This window comes from Vigna umbellata, unplaced genomic scaffold, assembly GCF_029865625.1.
Source record: "Vigna umbellata cultivar VRB3 unplaced genomic scaffold, Vumbellata_1.0 scaffold_725, whole genome shotgun sequence".
NCBI lineage: Eukaryota > Viridiplantae > Streptophyta > Magnoliopsida > Fabales > Fabaceae > Vigna > Vigna umbellata.
The window spans coordinates 1-17353 of NW_028274492.1; the positions used below are offsets into that span (position 1 = coordinate 1).

General features: G+C 34.3%; 2 protein-coding genes and 1 pseudogene across 4 annotated transcripts; 1 reads left to right on the forward strand and 2 right to left on the reverse strand.

The window, feature by feature from the left end:
• The first annotated feature begins 266 nt into the window (after nucleotides 1–266).
• On the forward strand, nucleotides 267–1078 carry LOC148190588 (putative polygalacturonase pseudogene; annotated as a pseudogene).
• Nucleotides 1079–2520: 1442 nt separating this feature from the next.
• On the reverse strand, nucleotides 2521–3478 carry LOC148190589 (uncharacterized). The gene has a single exon (XM_088102781.1). It carries the CDS (start codon nucleotides 3350–3352, stop codon nucleotides 2819–2821), a length of 534 nt encoding a protein of 177 aa, XP_087958907.1. The 5' UTR covers nucleotides 3353–3478; the 3' UTR covers nucleotides 2521–2818.
• Nucleotides 3479–6801: 3323 nt separating this feature from the next.
• Nucleotides 6802–16028, reverse strand: LOC148190590 (DEAD-box ATP-dependent RNA helicase 53, mitochondrial-like). 3 transcript variants are annotated; one of them, XR_015783164.1, is made up of 8 exons: nucleotides 15573–16028; nucleotides 14555–14682; nucleotides 13997–14408; nucleotides 12258–12356; nucleotides 11847–12071; nucleotides 11268–11429; nucleotides 7307–7814; nucleotides 6802–7116 (listed from the first exon to the last, which is right to left on the reverse strand). XR_015783164.1 is itself a non-coding variant. In XM_088102782.1 (7 exons), exons 1-7 carry the CDS (start codon nucleotides 15924–15926, stop codon nucleotides 7404–7406), a joined length of 1791 nt encoding a protein of 596 aa, XP_087958908.1. In that variant the 5' UTR covers nucleotides 15927–16028; the 3' UTR covers nucleotides 6802–7403. The 3 variants fall into 3 exon arrangements, 1 of the variants encoding a protein (XP_087958908.1); XR_015783163.1 differs by having other exon boundaries at nucleotides 6802–7123; XM_088102782.1 differs by having other exon boundaries at nucleotides 6802–7814.
• Nucleotides 16029–17353: the final 1325 nt, after the last annotated feature.

The window sequence follows — 17353 nt, forward strand, 5'->3', positions numbered from 1 at the left end:
TAGTGAAGTAAAAACTTGTAATAAATAGTCAAATCCTAACGCAACCGATTTTACTCGTTGGTATTGAACTCTTCCTTTACCAGAGAATTCTACCTCGTCTCTTGTTAAACTATTAGATGGAAGGGAAGTATTGAAATTACTAATGTGGTTTATCCTGTTCAGATATATGATTTTATACGTTTTCATGGTGCATGAAATAACAATTCAGCAGCATCAAGTGTCATGTTGTGATTGCCATGAGGTGTTTTATATAATCTGCATAATTTATTTATGCAGATTCAAGTTCAAATGTCTGCATAGAGGACTCATACATATCCACAGGAGATGATCTTGTGGCAGTGAAGAGTGGATGGGATGAGTATGGCATTGCCTACGGTCGCCCTAGCTCCGGCATCACCATCCGGCGGCTGACCGGATCGTCGCCATTCGCCGGCATTGCAGTTGGCAGTGAAACCTCTGGTGGGGTGGAGAATGTGCTAGCTGAACACATCAACCTCTTCAACATGGGAGTAGGTATCCACATCAAGACCACCAAAGGCAGGGGTGGGTTTATCAAGAACATCACAGTGGCTCATGTGTATGTGGAGAATGCAAGGCAAGGAATTAAGATTTCAGGTGGGGTAGGAGGGCATCCAGATGACAAGTATAATCCTAATGCTCTCCCAGTTGTGAAGGGCATCACAATAAGGAATGTTTGGGGAGTGAAAGTTAAGCAAGCAGGTCTGATAAATGGACTCAAAAGTTCCCCTTTCACTGATGTTTGTTTGTCTGTTATAAACTTCCATGGTATGAAAGGACCAAGAGCTCCTCCCAATTGGCAGTGTTCTGATGTCTCTGGATCTGCTTATCAGGTTAACCCTTGGCCATGTTCTCAGTTGAGCAACCAAGAACATGGATCATGTGCCATTTAGAGATTTTCAATCTCTTATAGTTTTGTAATAATTGAGTGTTTCTTTCATTGAATTTTTATACCTATAATCCTATTGTATCACCATGTTTCCAACTAACTGTATGATATCACATGAAAGAATAATCCCTACCTAGTTCAATATTAATAATATTTACCCAAATTCCATGATGAGAATTTGACTTCTGGGTATCTAAACTATGCTTTGGTCTATCATTTTGAATTGATTTTCCAAAAATGAACTTTTCAATTATCTTAAAACTATTTGTTTGGTAAATTTTATATAAACTATTAAACTAAATTAATTAAATAATTAATAGATGTTTTTATTATTAATAATAAATTATGAATTTATCAATCTATTTTGCACTTGTTATTCACTCTGCTTGTTAAATTGAATTTATGGATTATGTACCTATCATCTGGTATTTTTAATATTTATTTCAAAATTTCATTTTAGTAACTTCAATATTAGAAAAATAATTGGTAATATATTAAAAAGATTAAATACATATTTACAATATTAACTTCAACTATTAATTTGAATTGAAAATTAAACTTTCAGGTTTCGTTATTACATAATTTTTCTCACAATTGAACAACTTTAAATATGTTATATAATCAACTTAATAATTTTGTTGAAATCATTAAAATGTTAATAATTATTTTTTAAATTAATTTATAAATTATTCGTAAAATACTTAATATGTCAATTTACAAATTTAGTTATATTTTGTTGTCCAGTCATATTATATGGTCAAGTCATCAATAACTTACTTTGAATTTATGAAATTTTAAAGCTTTATTAGAGTATAAGATAAAAACACATTTGATGGTTTAGAGTCCACCATTGTTCACTTTAGTAAAGATTTATTTGCAAAACAACCATAACAATAGAATATTTCCCTTCAATTATATTTGTTTTATGTTCACATTAGTAAAGATTTACTTACAAAACAACCACAACAATTATATATTTCCCTTCAATGATATTTGTTTTAGGAAGATTGTTGTTCTTTACTTTATGTTTGAATTAAGGTGCATGATCATGTGTCGTTTTATAGACAAAACAAATTCCCTTTTTCTTGAATATGAAGTTAGATATATTAGATAGAGAATATAAAAATATATTTTTCTTCCATGATCAAGTTATTTAATATCCATAAATAGATTGTGGTTTTGTATGGATTTTGATGTCTTTGTCTTCTATGATCTTCCAACAGTAATAATTTCTGATAATGAATATTTGTCTAAGACATCTTTAACAATGTATTTGAGAATTAGAAAATCTCAAATATTATTCACTTCCTTACAGGAGTACCACATATGCAAAGTGCCTTACTGACATGAATCCAATTTTCAATTGTCAAAAGTTTTGTAAAATGAAAACTAATTTTTGAAATGTTAAAAAAAAGTTTTACAAAAATAGTTTGTACTGCAAAAACACAGTTAAACTTCTATTGTGTAGAGTCGTTGTTGATTTCTATGCCTATTTAAGTCTTTAAAATTGGTGTAAGAACTTATTTGGAGTGTATTGCACAAGCTTCTAAAACTCCTAGAACACACATGAACTTTTAGGAGATTTTCGAGATACTCAGAGCTAGCCAAAAAACTTTTAAAGACCAAAAATTAAAACTTATGAGTTCTATTAGTATTAGCAAGTAACATTTCTTACTCATTCTTCATCATCCACCACACCACAAGTGTTACAAACAACCTATTATTCTATCAAAACTCATAAATATCATAACAATATCAAACTTAGTAGATCATAGTATGATACATCATCATACATCTTTTCCACACCTCTATAACAGATGCAAACTTATTTACATACATACATATATTTGTATATGACTACCATATAGCGTCATTATAATCACTCACACAGATTCAGTTACGTCGTGACAATCAGAATAGGTTCAGGAACTTGCGAATCTTCTTGGCGAACGAATTCTCCTCGCGGTGCTGGTGGTGGTGCTGATTCTCGCCGCGGTGATGGTGTTCGCGAAAGGAATCGACGCGCTCCTCGGTCGCCAGAACCCGCGGCTCGGAGTCGGCGTGGACCGTGACCCAGCGCGGATGGATCCGGCGAGCGGCGGCGTTATCAAGGACGATCGCGTCGTTGCCGTAAGGGATCTGGAGGCGGTGGCCGTGGTGGAAGCGGCGGCGGCCGGAGCGGAGTGATATCGGCAGCGCCGAAGCTCGGAAATGGTTGAAGTGGCGGTTGATCGGACGGAAGCGGAGAAATGTAAGGGGAACGGGATCGATGGTCTCAACGGTGAAGGCAACGGTGCCGTGCTCGGTTTTAGGTTGGGGAAGGTTGACAGGTTCGGAGTGAGGTTGGGTTTCGGAAAATGGGTTTTGGAGATCGCGGGCAAGTGTGAGGGTGAGGAGGAAGAGAAAGGAGAAGAAAACGGAAAGGGAAGGAGCTATTGTTGCCATGGTGAAGGACGTGTTTGGCTGTAAATGTGAAACGGCAGAGATAAAAGGGGTTGGGGAAGGAGAATTTTCTTGCTTATGTCGTAAGAATCACGTTGCAGCACCACTTGACTTTCTTCCAGGTAAATTCATCGTCACTGTAATACTTTATTTTATTTTTATATATTTTTAGTTGGTTTTATGGGTGTTGATGTAGATAGGTCCATAAAATAATGAGCCGTATGAGAGAAGGTTATGTAGTTTAATATATTTTTTACTATTAATTAATCATTTTTAACAAATAAAAAACAGTATTAATTTAGGAAGCGTGGGTTGCTGACCTCTAAAAATATGTATTTTATAAGCAATGAAATATTTGAAAACGAAGTAAAAGATAAATAATTGTAGGTGAATAATAACTCAATTGAAATTACTAAGGTTATCATCGAGTGTAATAGTTAATTAGCATTGACTTCTCAATTTAATTACTGATCACAAATTATTTTTTTTACACTAAAAAAGTTGGTTAAAAAATTACATTGTAAGTGTAATAGAGATTTCTAATATTATAATTTTAACAAATAAAAATTCATTTTCATCTTGAGATAATTATACCATCATATTCGTACGAGCTTCTAAATATTGAGTTGGAATTATTTAAGGCTTTCATGTATTGTCATGTTCTCACAAAACCCCCAAATATCGTATTAAGATTATTCAAGGGTTTTATACAAAGTAGTCTCACCTATATATCATTCTTATAAAATTTGGACATTTCTCATTCCACCTTCAACCATTTTTTTTCCTTTACCTTTAAATTTTTTAAAATTTCAAACTTATCCTTTATAAAAAAATAATTTAAAATAACTTGTAGCAACTAAATTCAACACTCAAAAACCTCAACAACAACAACTATTAATCACGATCATCATCATCGCGAATCACAGCCCAGGAAATAAAAACTTACATACCAAAAACCCAATCGCAAATTCTAATCGCGAGTCTATCCATCATTGCATAAGATCGAACCACTCGCAACAATCATAGCGAATCTTAGAGTCCAAAACTCAGGCTATCGTGATGCAACCGTGAGAGCAAGCACATTCGCGAGCCTCATCCATTCTCCATTGTGAGCAACTCGCACTTCATCGGACGCACATCAGCAAGCAAAGCACACCGAAAGCGAAACCATGAAACCTAATTATGTTCTCTAATTCGCACATTCAAATCACAAACTCTATGAAAACCCAAATACCTTCACATTCTTCGCGAACTTGCAAAGAGAAAGTTCATAAACATAAAAAGCCCCAAATCGCAACAACCAGAATCGCAAAATCACCGTCAACAAACACCCTAGTGCAACCTTCAACCTGTAAATAAAATACTTGCAGAGGAAAACGAATCAGAAATCTCGTTCCCAATTTGGTTTTCAAAAACCCTAATTTCGTCATTCCTAAATTGAATTTTTAGACATATTAAGGTTGAAGATAATGACGTGGTAGAATGTGGTGACAACTCAACATAATGTGTCACCTCAATTAATTTTAACCATGTTAATCCAATTTAATGACAAGGACCCAATTGCACTAGTTTTTCATATTTAAGGACCCAATTAAGACAAAAAAAAAGACCTTGAGAAAATCCAACATAAATAGAGACTATCAGAATGATTAAACCATTTCAAAAATTATTTTTGTAAAAAAATTTGAAATTCGATAAAAATTTTCGAAGGCTTTAATGGATTTTAAAACTTGTTGTTGGATTTTTTGAATGTTTCAACAAATTTTAAAATTTGTTAAAAGATTTTTCAAAAATTTCAACAGTTGAAATTTTTTTGAAGGTTTCAATAGATTTTGTAATTCATTGAAGACCTAAACAAATTTCGAAATTTGTCTAGATTTTTAGTGAATTTGAAAATCCGTTTAAGTTTTTAACAAATTTTAAAACTGTCAAGATCTTTAACGTATTTTAAATTTGTTGAAAGCTGCAAATTGGATATAAGTTTCATGCATGCATATGTTTTCCATGAAGAGAAACGTAACTTCTTTTTGTTTGTAATTTCATGGCCTAATACAATAAAAATATCTTCCAAAACATTTAATCCAAAATATTTTGTTTTAATTTATATTACAAAATGTATAATTTAGATAGTATTTTTGAATCTGAATATAATTCAAAATAAACATTTCAAAAAATGTTTTAAATATATAATTCAAAATGTGCTTCTCAATAAGAAAATATATACCGAATTGCATAATTCAAAATTCGTTAAAAGAAAGTGCAAGAAGAGAGGTAATTTGGGACTAGTGTATTTTATGGTAGTACAGGAAGGAGAAGGAAGTGTCGAGAAAACATTACAATAAGATACGATACGTCATTAAATGTATACTTTTCTTTATTTACAAAAATCACATGTAGAGTAATCAATTGCAACTTTCCACATTGTAGGTTTAATATATCATTTGGTCTCTACTTTTAAGGATTTGGTTCAAAGTAATCATACCTTTTAAAACATATTTGTTCAAAAATATTCAATCCGGTCCTTTCCACTCATGTCGCGGTGCAAATGTCACTGTGGCATCTATAAGCACATGGCACACATTAATAGGTGGACTTAAATGATTTTTTATTTAAAAAAAGTCTCTGTCACATCATCATCACCATCTCCAAACAAACCTTAATTTCTCTCAAAAAACCCTAGCCACCGCACCATCTAGCGTCGTCACCGCCATCCTTGCCGACAATCATCCTCTCTAACACATCACACACCACCACCAAAGCAACGACTAAGGTTTCTTGGAAATGGTGATGATGACATGGCATTTACACTGTTATGTTTTTAACAGCGTGAACGAAAAAGACTGGATTGAATATTTTTTAACGAAATATGAGATCTTATTGAACTTTTTAAAAAAATAAGATTACTTTAAACCAAACCCTAAAAGTAGAGACCAAATGATATATTAAACCTTATTTGTATTATATCTATTTCGATCTAGATGACTTTTCTTCAAACATGTAACTTCTTCAAACAAGAGACTCTTCTCATAATTTATACAATTTTACAAGTAAAAGTATTGCCCTTCTCCTTCTCCAAGCATATACTATCTTTCTGTCTCGACGCAAATACAATGTCTTCGTAGAACATAAAACCTTGGTAACTTTCAAACCTACCATCGACTTCATTACCTCCTCAACTTCAAATTTTATCCACCACAGACAACATAATGATAAAAATAGCTCTAAAATAATAAGTTTAAGACGCAAATGGAAAACGGCAAGAAATAGTACGTAACTACCAATAAGTTATAGGCATTTGTTGAGCATCAAATTGGATCACCCATTTAGCAACAGAGTTCCTTATAATTCAATGAAGTTCAGCAATTTTTGTGCCTAATGCAATAAATCACTTTTTTGGGTGCTCTGTAATCAAACATGATGCTGTTGAATAATACTTCATACATTCCGGTAAGTAGCCCACAATGCAACTAAAAGCAGACTGATTGTTGATAATATATTAATGTATTAATATTACAATAGTTATAATGAGTTACAATATGAGAAATTCATTGTATCAAAACATTGAGATGATATAAACAGGAGACCACCTACCTGTTTCGAAAATTTTCTATCTTTGACCATTATGAATTTTGAAGAACGCATTACACAAAATTGGAGCAGCTGCTACAAAACTTCCAAGGCCTTCGCTATGATAGGCAGAAGCTGGAACATGGAGATGATAAAGGTTTTTGCTATGGCGGGAGGGACTAAATAGAGCTGAGTTTTACCTGAAGACTAGTCACGAGAGAAAATACTGAAATGCCTCCCAAAATAGAATGTATTATTTATTCTTATTCCATATTACATTTTCCATCTCTAAGATACGGGGAAATTGACAAGATAACATTTAGATAAAGACAGTAAACTAACTTTACAAGAGGCAAAAACTAAACAAGAAATGAAGATGGATCTACTTACCAAGTTGATGAAGTTAAAAAGCCTTTCCTCTATTGTAACTATTACTATTTAGGCTATCCCCAAAAGCACCGAAACCACGCCATGTGCTATTCTGGCTTCACTTCCTATCACCAAAACCACCAGATTGAGCCCATCCAAAACCACCAGATCGATTTGAGCTACCAAATCCACCAGATCGATCTGAGCTACCAAATCCACCAGATCGATCAAAGCTACCACCCAAACCCCCTCCTGATAGACTTGAACCAGGGCTGCCAAAATGGCTAGACTTTGGTCCTCCAAACCTTCCTGTTTCACTGGAATTTCCATGGCTAGATCGGCCAAACCCGGAGTTACTATAACTGCCAGAACTGGAATTTCCATAGCTAGATCGGCCAAATCCAGGACTGCGACCAAAACCTGTACCTCCAGATTGACGATCCCTCATACCTCCTGAAGAACCAAATCGACCACCACTCCATCCACCAAACATGTCTGCTGATCCACTCTGAACATTAATCTTTGCTAGCTGATAAACAAGAATATTGGAATAAGATATGAGCAGTTAATCATTATACAACATAAATGTAACCTATAATATAAAATCGTATGAAGGGTTAAAGAATTTCAAGGGCAAGATAAATAATTATAGCCGAAGGATTTGGCCTTTCACGTTTTGAAGATCAAATATGTGCACAGGTAGAATACATGGTAACACGACAGTTAAAAAAAAAACAAAAAAAACATCCAAGCACTATCAGTCTCACAATAACTCAATTTTCTATTCATCCGATTTAGTTAAAATGAAAATCCGTAAAAAAAAAAATTCCTGCCACTCCGTTATTAGTTACTAAGAATATGCCGACAAAAACTTTTAAAGATGTACATAAAGCGAGGACAGTTATTTCCACTACCAAAATTGACACAACAGATTCACCTTCCTCTTACTCATTATTCAATAAACAAAGAACTGTAGGCTTTCTCATCAGATATTTCCCATGAACTCAGTTTTAGATCAGAATTCATGTTGTCACATTTACTTTCGCTTAACATTTTACCCTTCATGAACCAAGAACATAAAACTAACAGGTTAAAAACAAGCTTTAACTTATATTTCAATATTAGTTTCTAATTAAACCAAAGCTAGAGCCACGGATGTATATCCATAATTGAGAATGAAATTTGATAGAATTTAGTGATTAGGAAATGTGAGTCAGCATTCCAGTATCAAATACCAAAACTTAATGTCTTATCCATTTGCCATCACCCTTTAATGATTTGAGGTATTTTAGTCTGAATTTGCAGCTTTCTCCCCTCCCTGCTCGATCTCATCAAAGGTCAAATAGACCCTCTTGATAGTTGAACATGGATTCACATTTACATATATTGATAGGAAATGGATAGTTTATGAAAGAAAGAGAAACGGGAATAAAACGGGGGAGAAGCGTTAGGTAGTTATAACTGTATTAGTTTTTGGGCAGGAAATAAAGCTCCTATAAAAGAGCTATTGTATTATGATATTGGACACCTTTTGAATTGTATTCGTGTATAGACGGATTATTCCTATCTTGTGGAGAGAGAAACTGGCTCTCATGGTGGTTGTGGCTGTGCAGTTATACAAAAATATACAGTTCATACTCTTTTTCTGTTTGTTTTGTGTGTGATAGTGCGAATTAGATAGGTTTCCAATTCAGGACAGTGACCATTAATTGGGGAGAATTAAAGATGGTTTACAAACAGGGGGAAAAAGTGGTAACAATAAACGGGGACCCCACCTTGGCACGAAAAATAGTGGCACCGAAAGCATTGATGAAAACGAAAGGTGAAGGTGGCGACTTTGGTTTGGACTTTGGGAAAGGCAGAGATAAACCCGGTGGAGGTGGTGACTTTGGTTTGGACTTTGGGAAAGGCAGAGATAAACCCAGAGACCGCAGAAAATAGTCCAGACTTAACAGGGGTCCAAACAGAGAAGTTGCAGCAGTTGTTGTCGGTTTTGGGAGAAGTTTTTAATGAGCCAGGGACCTACCTCCAGTCCAAAATATAATCCACCGAATCATGTTCACAATAGATGGATATAATCAAGCCTCTTCAAGGAAATCGATGAGGATCAATGGAACCCCAAAAGCTCCTGTCATGAATTTTACTGCCGAGACATCACTTGGGGTGGTTACTATAAGAGCATTGAACATGGTGAACAGATTTTTCAACAACTACCTAAAGCTTGTGGACATGGATGCAGCAGTGTTCTTTCACGCCAATGTGGCCACGAAATGGTCAATTTTAAGGATTGAAATATTTCAAAACGTGGCAGTATTCACAGCAGCTGCATTACTTATTCTACTTCCCAGGGAATTTGTATCATCGGGTCTTGTGGGATTGTCTCTTTCTTATGCGTTGACATTGAAAGAATCCCAAGTATTCTGGAGTAGGATGTATAGCATGTTGTCTGACCATATCATCTCTGCTGAAAGAATCAAGCAATTCATTCACATTCCATCAGAGCCTCCTGCCCTTGTGGAGGATCACAGACCTTCATCTTCATGGCCTTCCAAGGGTAGGATCGATCTTCGAGCCCTAGAGATTAGATATCGTCCAAATGCTCAATTAGTTCTCAAGGGTATAAACTGTACGTTTCTAGAAGGGAGTAGAGTGGGAGTTGTTGGGAGGACTGGAAGTGGCAAAAATACACTTATCAGTGCTTTGTTTTGCTTAGTTGAACCTTCAAGAGGTGATATTCTAATAGATGGGATAATATATGCTTGATGGGGTTAAGGGATTTGAGAACGAAACTAAGCATCACCCCTCAAGAACCAACTCTTTTCAAGGGCAGCATTAGGACCAACGTGGACCCACTGGGCTTCTATGAAGATGATGAAATATAGAAGGTTATAGAGAAATGTCGGCTAAAGGACACAGTCTGGCAAGCTACCAGGTCTCTTGGACTCTTCTGGGAGGGACGAAGGGGGAAATTGGAGTTTGGGACAGTGCCAACTGTTTTACCTTGGTAGAGTACTACTTAAGAGAAACAGAATACTTGTCCTAGATGAAATTACTGCGTCTATTGACTCTGCAACAGATGCCATTTTACAACAAGTGATAAGACAAGAATTTGCACAATGCACAGTCATAACTGTGGCTCACAAAGTTCCAACTATAATAGATAGTAAGGCAGCAACATGAGAGGAGCAACATGAGAGGATGTGCTAACTATCTAGGAACAATTCCCAGACTTCAACCTTGAGGACAAGGTTGCACATCAGGCTGTGGGTAATGATAGGAAATGGATAGTTTATGAAAGAAAGAGAAAAGGGAATAAAGCGGGGGAGAAGCGTTAGGTAGTTATAACTGTATTAGTTTTTGGGCGGGAAATAAAGCTCCTATAAAAGAGCTATTGTATTCTGATATTGGACACCTTTTGAATTGTATTCGTGTATAGACAGGATTATTCCTATCCTGTGGAGAGAGAAACTTGGCTCTCTTGGTGGGTGTGGCTGTGCAGTTATACAAAAATATACAGTTCATACTCTTTTTCTGTTTGTTGTGTGTGATAGTGCGAATTAGATAGGTTTCCAATTCAGAAACCTATCATATATATTATAATTTATAATCCTTTGGGTGCATCAAGATAACATCCCGTATAAGCTACCATAGATTAACGGGTAGCACTCCACACTTGCTGTGTGCAGGGACAGTAGTTTGCTTGCTGAACATAGTTTTGCACCAACTCGAGCTTTAGTACTTAAGACCCAGTGATAGTGGAAAACCTAGGTACGTTAAAGACAGTCTTTCACAACTCAGTCACAAACTAGGAAGATATCACCACAAAGCTCCCTAACTTAGAGAGGTACCACATTCCAATGACCTTTATGGTGAACTGGATTGGATCTATGGAAAGAGAATAGGCTACCCTTCTTGGTGCCGCAAGGACTAGAATAATATAAACAAAGAAAGCTACAATATGGAAAAAGAAGAAGCAAATCACCTCAGTAAATTTGCATCCAACATCACGCTCAATAGTCCTTACAGTCCTGAATTGATCTTCTGAGTAAATAAGAATGGCAGCTCCTTTCTTCCCAGCACGGCCTGTTCGTCCAGATCTGTGAACAAATATCTCTGATGAACTGGGAAGATCATAATGTATCACCTGTATGAGAAAACCAAGTCAAAATGTATAAATAGATTGAATAACAGTGTATGTAAATGTGTTGGCATATACACATATATTACAGTAAGGCATAAAAGATAAGAGTGAATAAGATACACAGACAAGCAATCAATAGTGAAAAAGAAAAAGTAATACAATACAGACAGGTAATAGTGAAGACAAACATTTAGAAAGGAAACATCACACAGTAATTTCCCCTCAAACTCAAAATTTAGGGAATCAAACAATTATAATATGATAAACATGATCATGTCCCCCTCCCCCAATTTATTCAACAACAATAAAGGAAGAACTACCACATAGAATGTATGAGCTTTTCTTGAACCTTAATCAACTACCAAAAACCAAGGATAATACAACAATTTCAAACATAATGTTTAGTAAAATAAAACTTACAAGATCTACATTTGGAACGTCAAGGCCCCGTGATGCAACATCGGTTGCCACTAAAACATTGAAATGGTTGTTTCTGAAACCAGCAAGAGTTCTTTCCCTCTGAGTTTGTGAAATATCTCCATGCAAAGCCTCACATTTAAGGCTTTTAGCCATTACATATGATAATCTATCAGCATCACGTTTGGTTTGAGTGAAAACAATACACTTTCCTCCATTGGCATGTTCCTACCAAAGTATATACAATTAGGAAAGGCATACAGAAGCCTGCCTAAGAACCAAACATACTGAGTTGCAATCATTTTAGTAAAATATATAAAATTGTAAAACAGATTCTTATAATAAAATATCAATGATATCACTAATTACAGCTGATACAAACTTAGGGAGAAAAGATTGAATCTGAAGTCATACTGTTATCAGGGGTGCAAGAATCCCTGCTTTAGTGCGCACATCAGACGCAATAGAGTACAGTGAAATTCCATCTGCCAACTTCTGATCAGAATCTCCAACCTACAGCACCAATAAGTTCCCAAGTAGAGAATTACAAATCAGCAATAAGGATTCTGCAAGTTAATCTCAAACGTTCTTATTTCTTCTTCCTCCTTACAAAGTAAAATTCATGAAAAAAATGTGCAAAACTGAACAAAGATCTCATGCTGTGGTATGAATTCCAAAATTCTATATAATACCTTCTACAATCATATTTAAGGTTTCAACTTATATAGAACCACTGTTTAATTTATATAAACATGTCATAGAAAAATAGTTATACAGGCACAAATATAGAAAGCTACAATTTCTTCTGAAGGTTGAGAACACATCTACTTGCACCTGCTTATACACATAATATTTATGGCATCTATATGCATAAAATTTCTTGCTCAAAAATTACCCTAGTTAATCTACAACTTTTACTACAGGCCTGACTCTGCACTTCAATTTTAGGGATACAGAACAGTCTACAGTCCAACTTGTGGAGACCAGTACATGTATTTATCCCAGTTGCATTGAAAAAACTATTGTTTAATGTGTTGGGTATATCCACAATAAATAGCCATGCTAGAATGATTGTTCATATGGGATATAAACAGCCTTAGTTCCCTCAAAAATTGACTTGTTTCGATTTTCCAAAATAATTTTAGGGCCTTTCTGTTCTGCAAATTCCTAGGATAGAGAGATTCTTAGTTCTGTAACTCAAAGGCTATTAATGGCAGCTAGCCCTTAAAGATTATATCATGTCTTTGTATTTCATCACTATCACAATTAGACACGACAAGTTGTAGCTCTTTTCATGAGTTTTCTGCATACGATAATTTTACCTTGAATCCTATGTCGGATAGTCTAATACATATAGACCATTTGATAATAACAAACAGTGTAGGTGTTATGAAATTGTATTATATAAACCTTCTAACGTGTTTTGTTCCCGCTAAAGAATTTACAAGATTTCTCACAACCTACAAGAAATCTTGTAAATTCTTCACACTATGATGTTTTCCCAAGTGAGTTTAAAATGTACAATCTCTAAGAGTGTTTTTCTTTATGCTTGAAAGTTCTTAAGCAGATTAAGAAGGTGTAACCAAAGATGTTTGTGTAGTCGTTGTAATCATTTAATTGATTAGTGAAACCTCTTAAACAATGTATTTAAGACAGAACTGGACATTTAATTGATTAGTTAAACCTCTTAAACAATGTATTTAAGACAGAACTGAACATAGTCCGTGAGTTGGGATGAACTAGTATAAAATATTTTGTGCACTTGATTTATGTTTACTAGATAGTCTAGTCTAGAACTGTGTGAAAAGAGTCTAAGGCTCTATTCAACCCTCCCTCTTCTACAGCCAGTTGTTCTATCAGAAATCACTCCAACCCTAGTTTTGTGCGAGAAGATTTTTACGTATTGAAATTTATTTCCTCATAGATCATAAAATCCTCAGCTTTAGAAGATTCCATTGATTAAATTTGTAGGTATCTTCTAATTTCTCCTCAAAACTCTCTTTGGCCCATGTCATACTAGATTAGGCATAATTCCAACAGACATGAAATTTGAAAAATTCGTTAGCCTGACTTTGCATAATTTCAACAGAAATGACATTTAAAAACTTGATTAACATTTCTTACTGGTGCCTAAAATAGATGTGTATACTTACGAGATCAATGGTAAGGGGGTTGTTTAGGTAATTGCGGGTAATACTCTTTATCCAAGATGGCATTGTTGCTGAGAACATAAGAGTCTGACGATTTGGAGACAAATTCTCCAAGATGTTCTCCACAGCTTCTTGAAACCCTACTTGAAGCATCTGATCAGCTTCATCAAGAACAACAAATTTCACATCCTTTAAATTCAGTGCCCTCCTATTGAGAAGATCAATAATTCGACCAGGTGTGCCTACTACAATATCTACACCATAATTAAGCTGCCTCATTTGTTGTTGGATGGGCATACCCCCATAAAGACAGATCGTGTCCAGGTTAGGTGCAGCCTCATTGAATTCCTTCTCAACCTGCCGTGCAAGTTCTCTAGTAGGAGCCAAAACCATAGCCAAAGGATCTTTTCCTCGCCTGCAATGATCAAAGACAAAACTTTGTTTATTTGAAGAAACGAATAAGATTAGACACAGGACCATTACCTAATCCTCCTTCCAGCAGAAAAACAAGGCTACAGATTCAAGTAGAAGTAAAATGTAAGTGTAACTAATATAAAGTACCCATGCTTAGCATTTAGCTGAATAATCCTGTCTAAGATGGGTATCCCAAATGCAAGAGTTTTCCCAGTTCCTGTCCTAGCTCGACCAATCATATCACGTCCCTGCATTGCAGGTTCCAGCACAGCTCTCTACAACAACAATAAATAATTGAGCACCTCAAGATCAAATATAATAAATTTTGTCAACATGTATTTAAATATAAAATATATTATCCGAACTCAAATCAGTTCCTTGCACCACAGGTTTCTAATAATAATACATGAGCTCACCCCTATGAACACACACATTTGTCTTCTGTTTCAACCAAACTATGTAAAATTCAAACAAATTACCTGAATGTAAGTCAAATTATTTCTCCATGTATAATGGCAAAAGTAATAATAATAATTATTATAAATTTGAGTGTTCATTGTACAACAAGTGTATGTTCATAACAAATTAAATATATTTGTCTCTATATCAAATTCATATATCCAGAAATAAAATGTCTTCATCTAAATAATTTATTACATAATGTCCTCCTCGATATCAAAAGTTTTATCTCTCTAAATTTTATTAGATCTAATAAATAACTCATTATTAGATAGTTTCGTAGCATAAAATGCAAGTGCCAACAACTCCATGAATGACTGTTCCTTTTATCAACACATGACCATGAGTCTTCTGTTTTAATAGAAGATTCACTATTTATAATAAAAAAAAATAATAACTTCTGTTACGTGCTTAATTTCACCCCTATTTAGTAAATGATATTTTGTTTTACATTTTTTTTAAATATTCAAATTTTAAAATGTCCTTACAATATACGAAAAACTTCTAGTTGCTACAATACAACTAAACTAGTAAACTGATTTCGTAAAATTTTCAGACAACCGGTTTGAAGTTATTTACCATTTCCCTTCACCTAACTACAAACCAAATACGAACCTCACAACATTAATTAACGAAGCAAAAAACCTAAAACCCGAAAAAAAACAAATTGTAAAGAAAACTGAAAACAACAGTAATCGACGTTTACCTGGATAGGAAACAGCTTTGCGATCCCTTTCTTGGCCAAGGCATCCACGATCTCCGTCGAGATCCCGAGCTTCGCGATCTCGAGTCCTTCGTCGCAGTTCGTGCCGGAACCTACCTCTTCGTTGGAGTAGTCGCGTTCCACGGCGAGCTGCGCCGTGCAAGAAACCGGCGACGAGCGGAAGTTCAACGGTCCGGACATCGCATGCAAGGATCTGATTCCAACTCCGTCGTTGGAGCCACCGTGCCGGACAGCTGCGAGCCCGCTGTGGCGCGGAAGCGATTCGACGGTGGCGAGAGTGGCGAAGAAGCGGCGCGAGATTACAGAGGAGGATCTTCTGAGGATCAAAGTCGCCATGTTGATGACACTGACTGGTGAAGATATTGAGGTTTAGGGTTTTGTTCTTCCGATTGAGAAAGGTTTTGAGAATGCGACTGTGATAAACCCTGAAAGTTTTTGAGAAAAAGGGTTTTATGTTTCAGGGTTTTAGGGTGGAAATCCTGTGCGGACGAGTCTACACAGCTTATGCTTCACCAGAACACTACAGAAAAACCTCAATATTAAATTTAATATTAGTATATAACAGATAATTACTTTGTAAGAAAAAGATTACAAAGGAAGAAAGATTCACATATGTTAAAAATTATTAGTCTATGGATAAATGAATAATTTGATTTATGTTAATTTAACTTTTAAAAGAATAAAATGTTTATATTAATATACAAATAAATCTTGTCATTATATTTTATTGTTAAACTTTTTAGGATTATTTATTGATAAAAAGTTTAAATGTTAAATACTTATTTTATATAATTTAAAAAAAATATTTCATTTTAAAGTAAATATTTAAAAATATAACAATTTTCTTTATCTAATAAGGGAAAGTTATGCAGAACAAACAACATTTACATGTTTGTTAGATGAGAATGGGACTTTCGTAATTCGTAATAGATTATAATATAATTCGTAATTCGTAATTCGTAATAGATTATAATATAATCTTCGTGTTCTGATTTTAAAGACAAAATAAATTATATATAATTTAACTGAAACATAGTTTTTAAAAACATTATAAAAAAATATTTAACGTAAGTTATTTCACAGTAAGTTAAGAATGATGATAAAAGAAACAGTAAGTTAAGAATACTCTAGTATTAACGAATTTGAATTTGTTTTATATTTAGAGATTAAACATCAAATTATGAACAAATTTACTGTACAGTACTATATTTTATTACCGCAACGGTATGGATTTATTATGTTTTATACCATTTTCTTTATTTAGGTTTTTAGATATGAGAAAAGTTGGTAAGAATGATACTAATATTTGGAATAATCGAAAGTGTAAATATATATAATATTTTCCCAAATAACATCAAGTAATGACATATGTGAAAACTAAAATAAATAATAACAATTAATTACATAAATAAAATCTTAAAGAAAGATTTATTTTAGTTTTTTTAATTTTAGATATTAACATAACCCGGAGATATTAATACAATTCTAAAGGATAAATTGGTTTGTCCTTTTTATGTGTTATTTCTAAAGAATACAAACATGAAAATTAATTCATATTTTAAAATATATTTTGAAAAGAATGTATTACTGTGATTAGATTTATGTAAATGATATATTAAATCATTTTAGATTAGGTTTTTCCTTGTATCCATTAATCGTACTTGCACCCATAGGAAATAAAAGGTAAGAATAAGGGGGTTCATTCACGTGGATAAACGTGGTACCGGTTATTTCATAGGTAAAGTAAAAATAAATCAACTTAT

Bases quoted from the DNA above. Each gene is read 5' to 3' on its own strand.
- LOC148190589 (XM_088102781.1), bottom strand. From the start codon at position 3,352: ATGGCAACAATAGCTCCTTCCCTTTCCGTTTTCTTCTCCTTTCTCTTC.
- LOC148190590 (XM_088102782.1), bottom strand. From the start codon at position 15,926: ATGGCGACTTTGATCCTCAGAAGATCCTCCTCTGTAATCTCGCGCCGC. The intron at 14,683-15,572 runs GTAAACGTCGAT...TTGTTGTTGTAG, and splicing joins CAAAGCTGTTTCCTATCCAG to AGAGCTGTGCTGGAACCTGC. The intron at 11,430-11,846 runs GTAAGTTTTATT...TTTCTCATACAG, and splicing joins ACGTTCCAAATGTAGATCTT to GTGATACATTATGATCTTCC.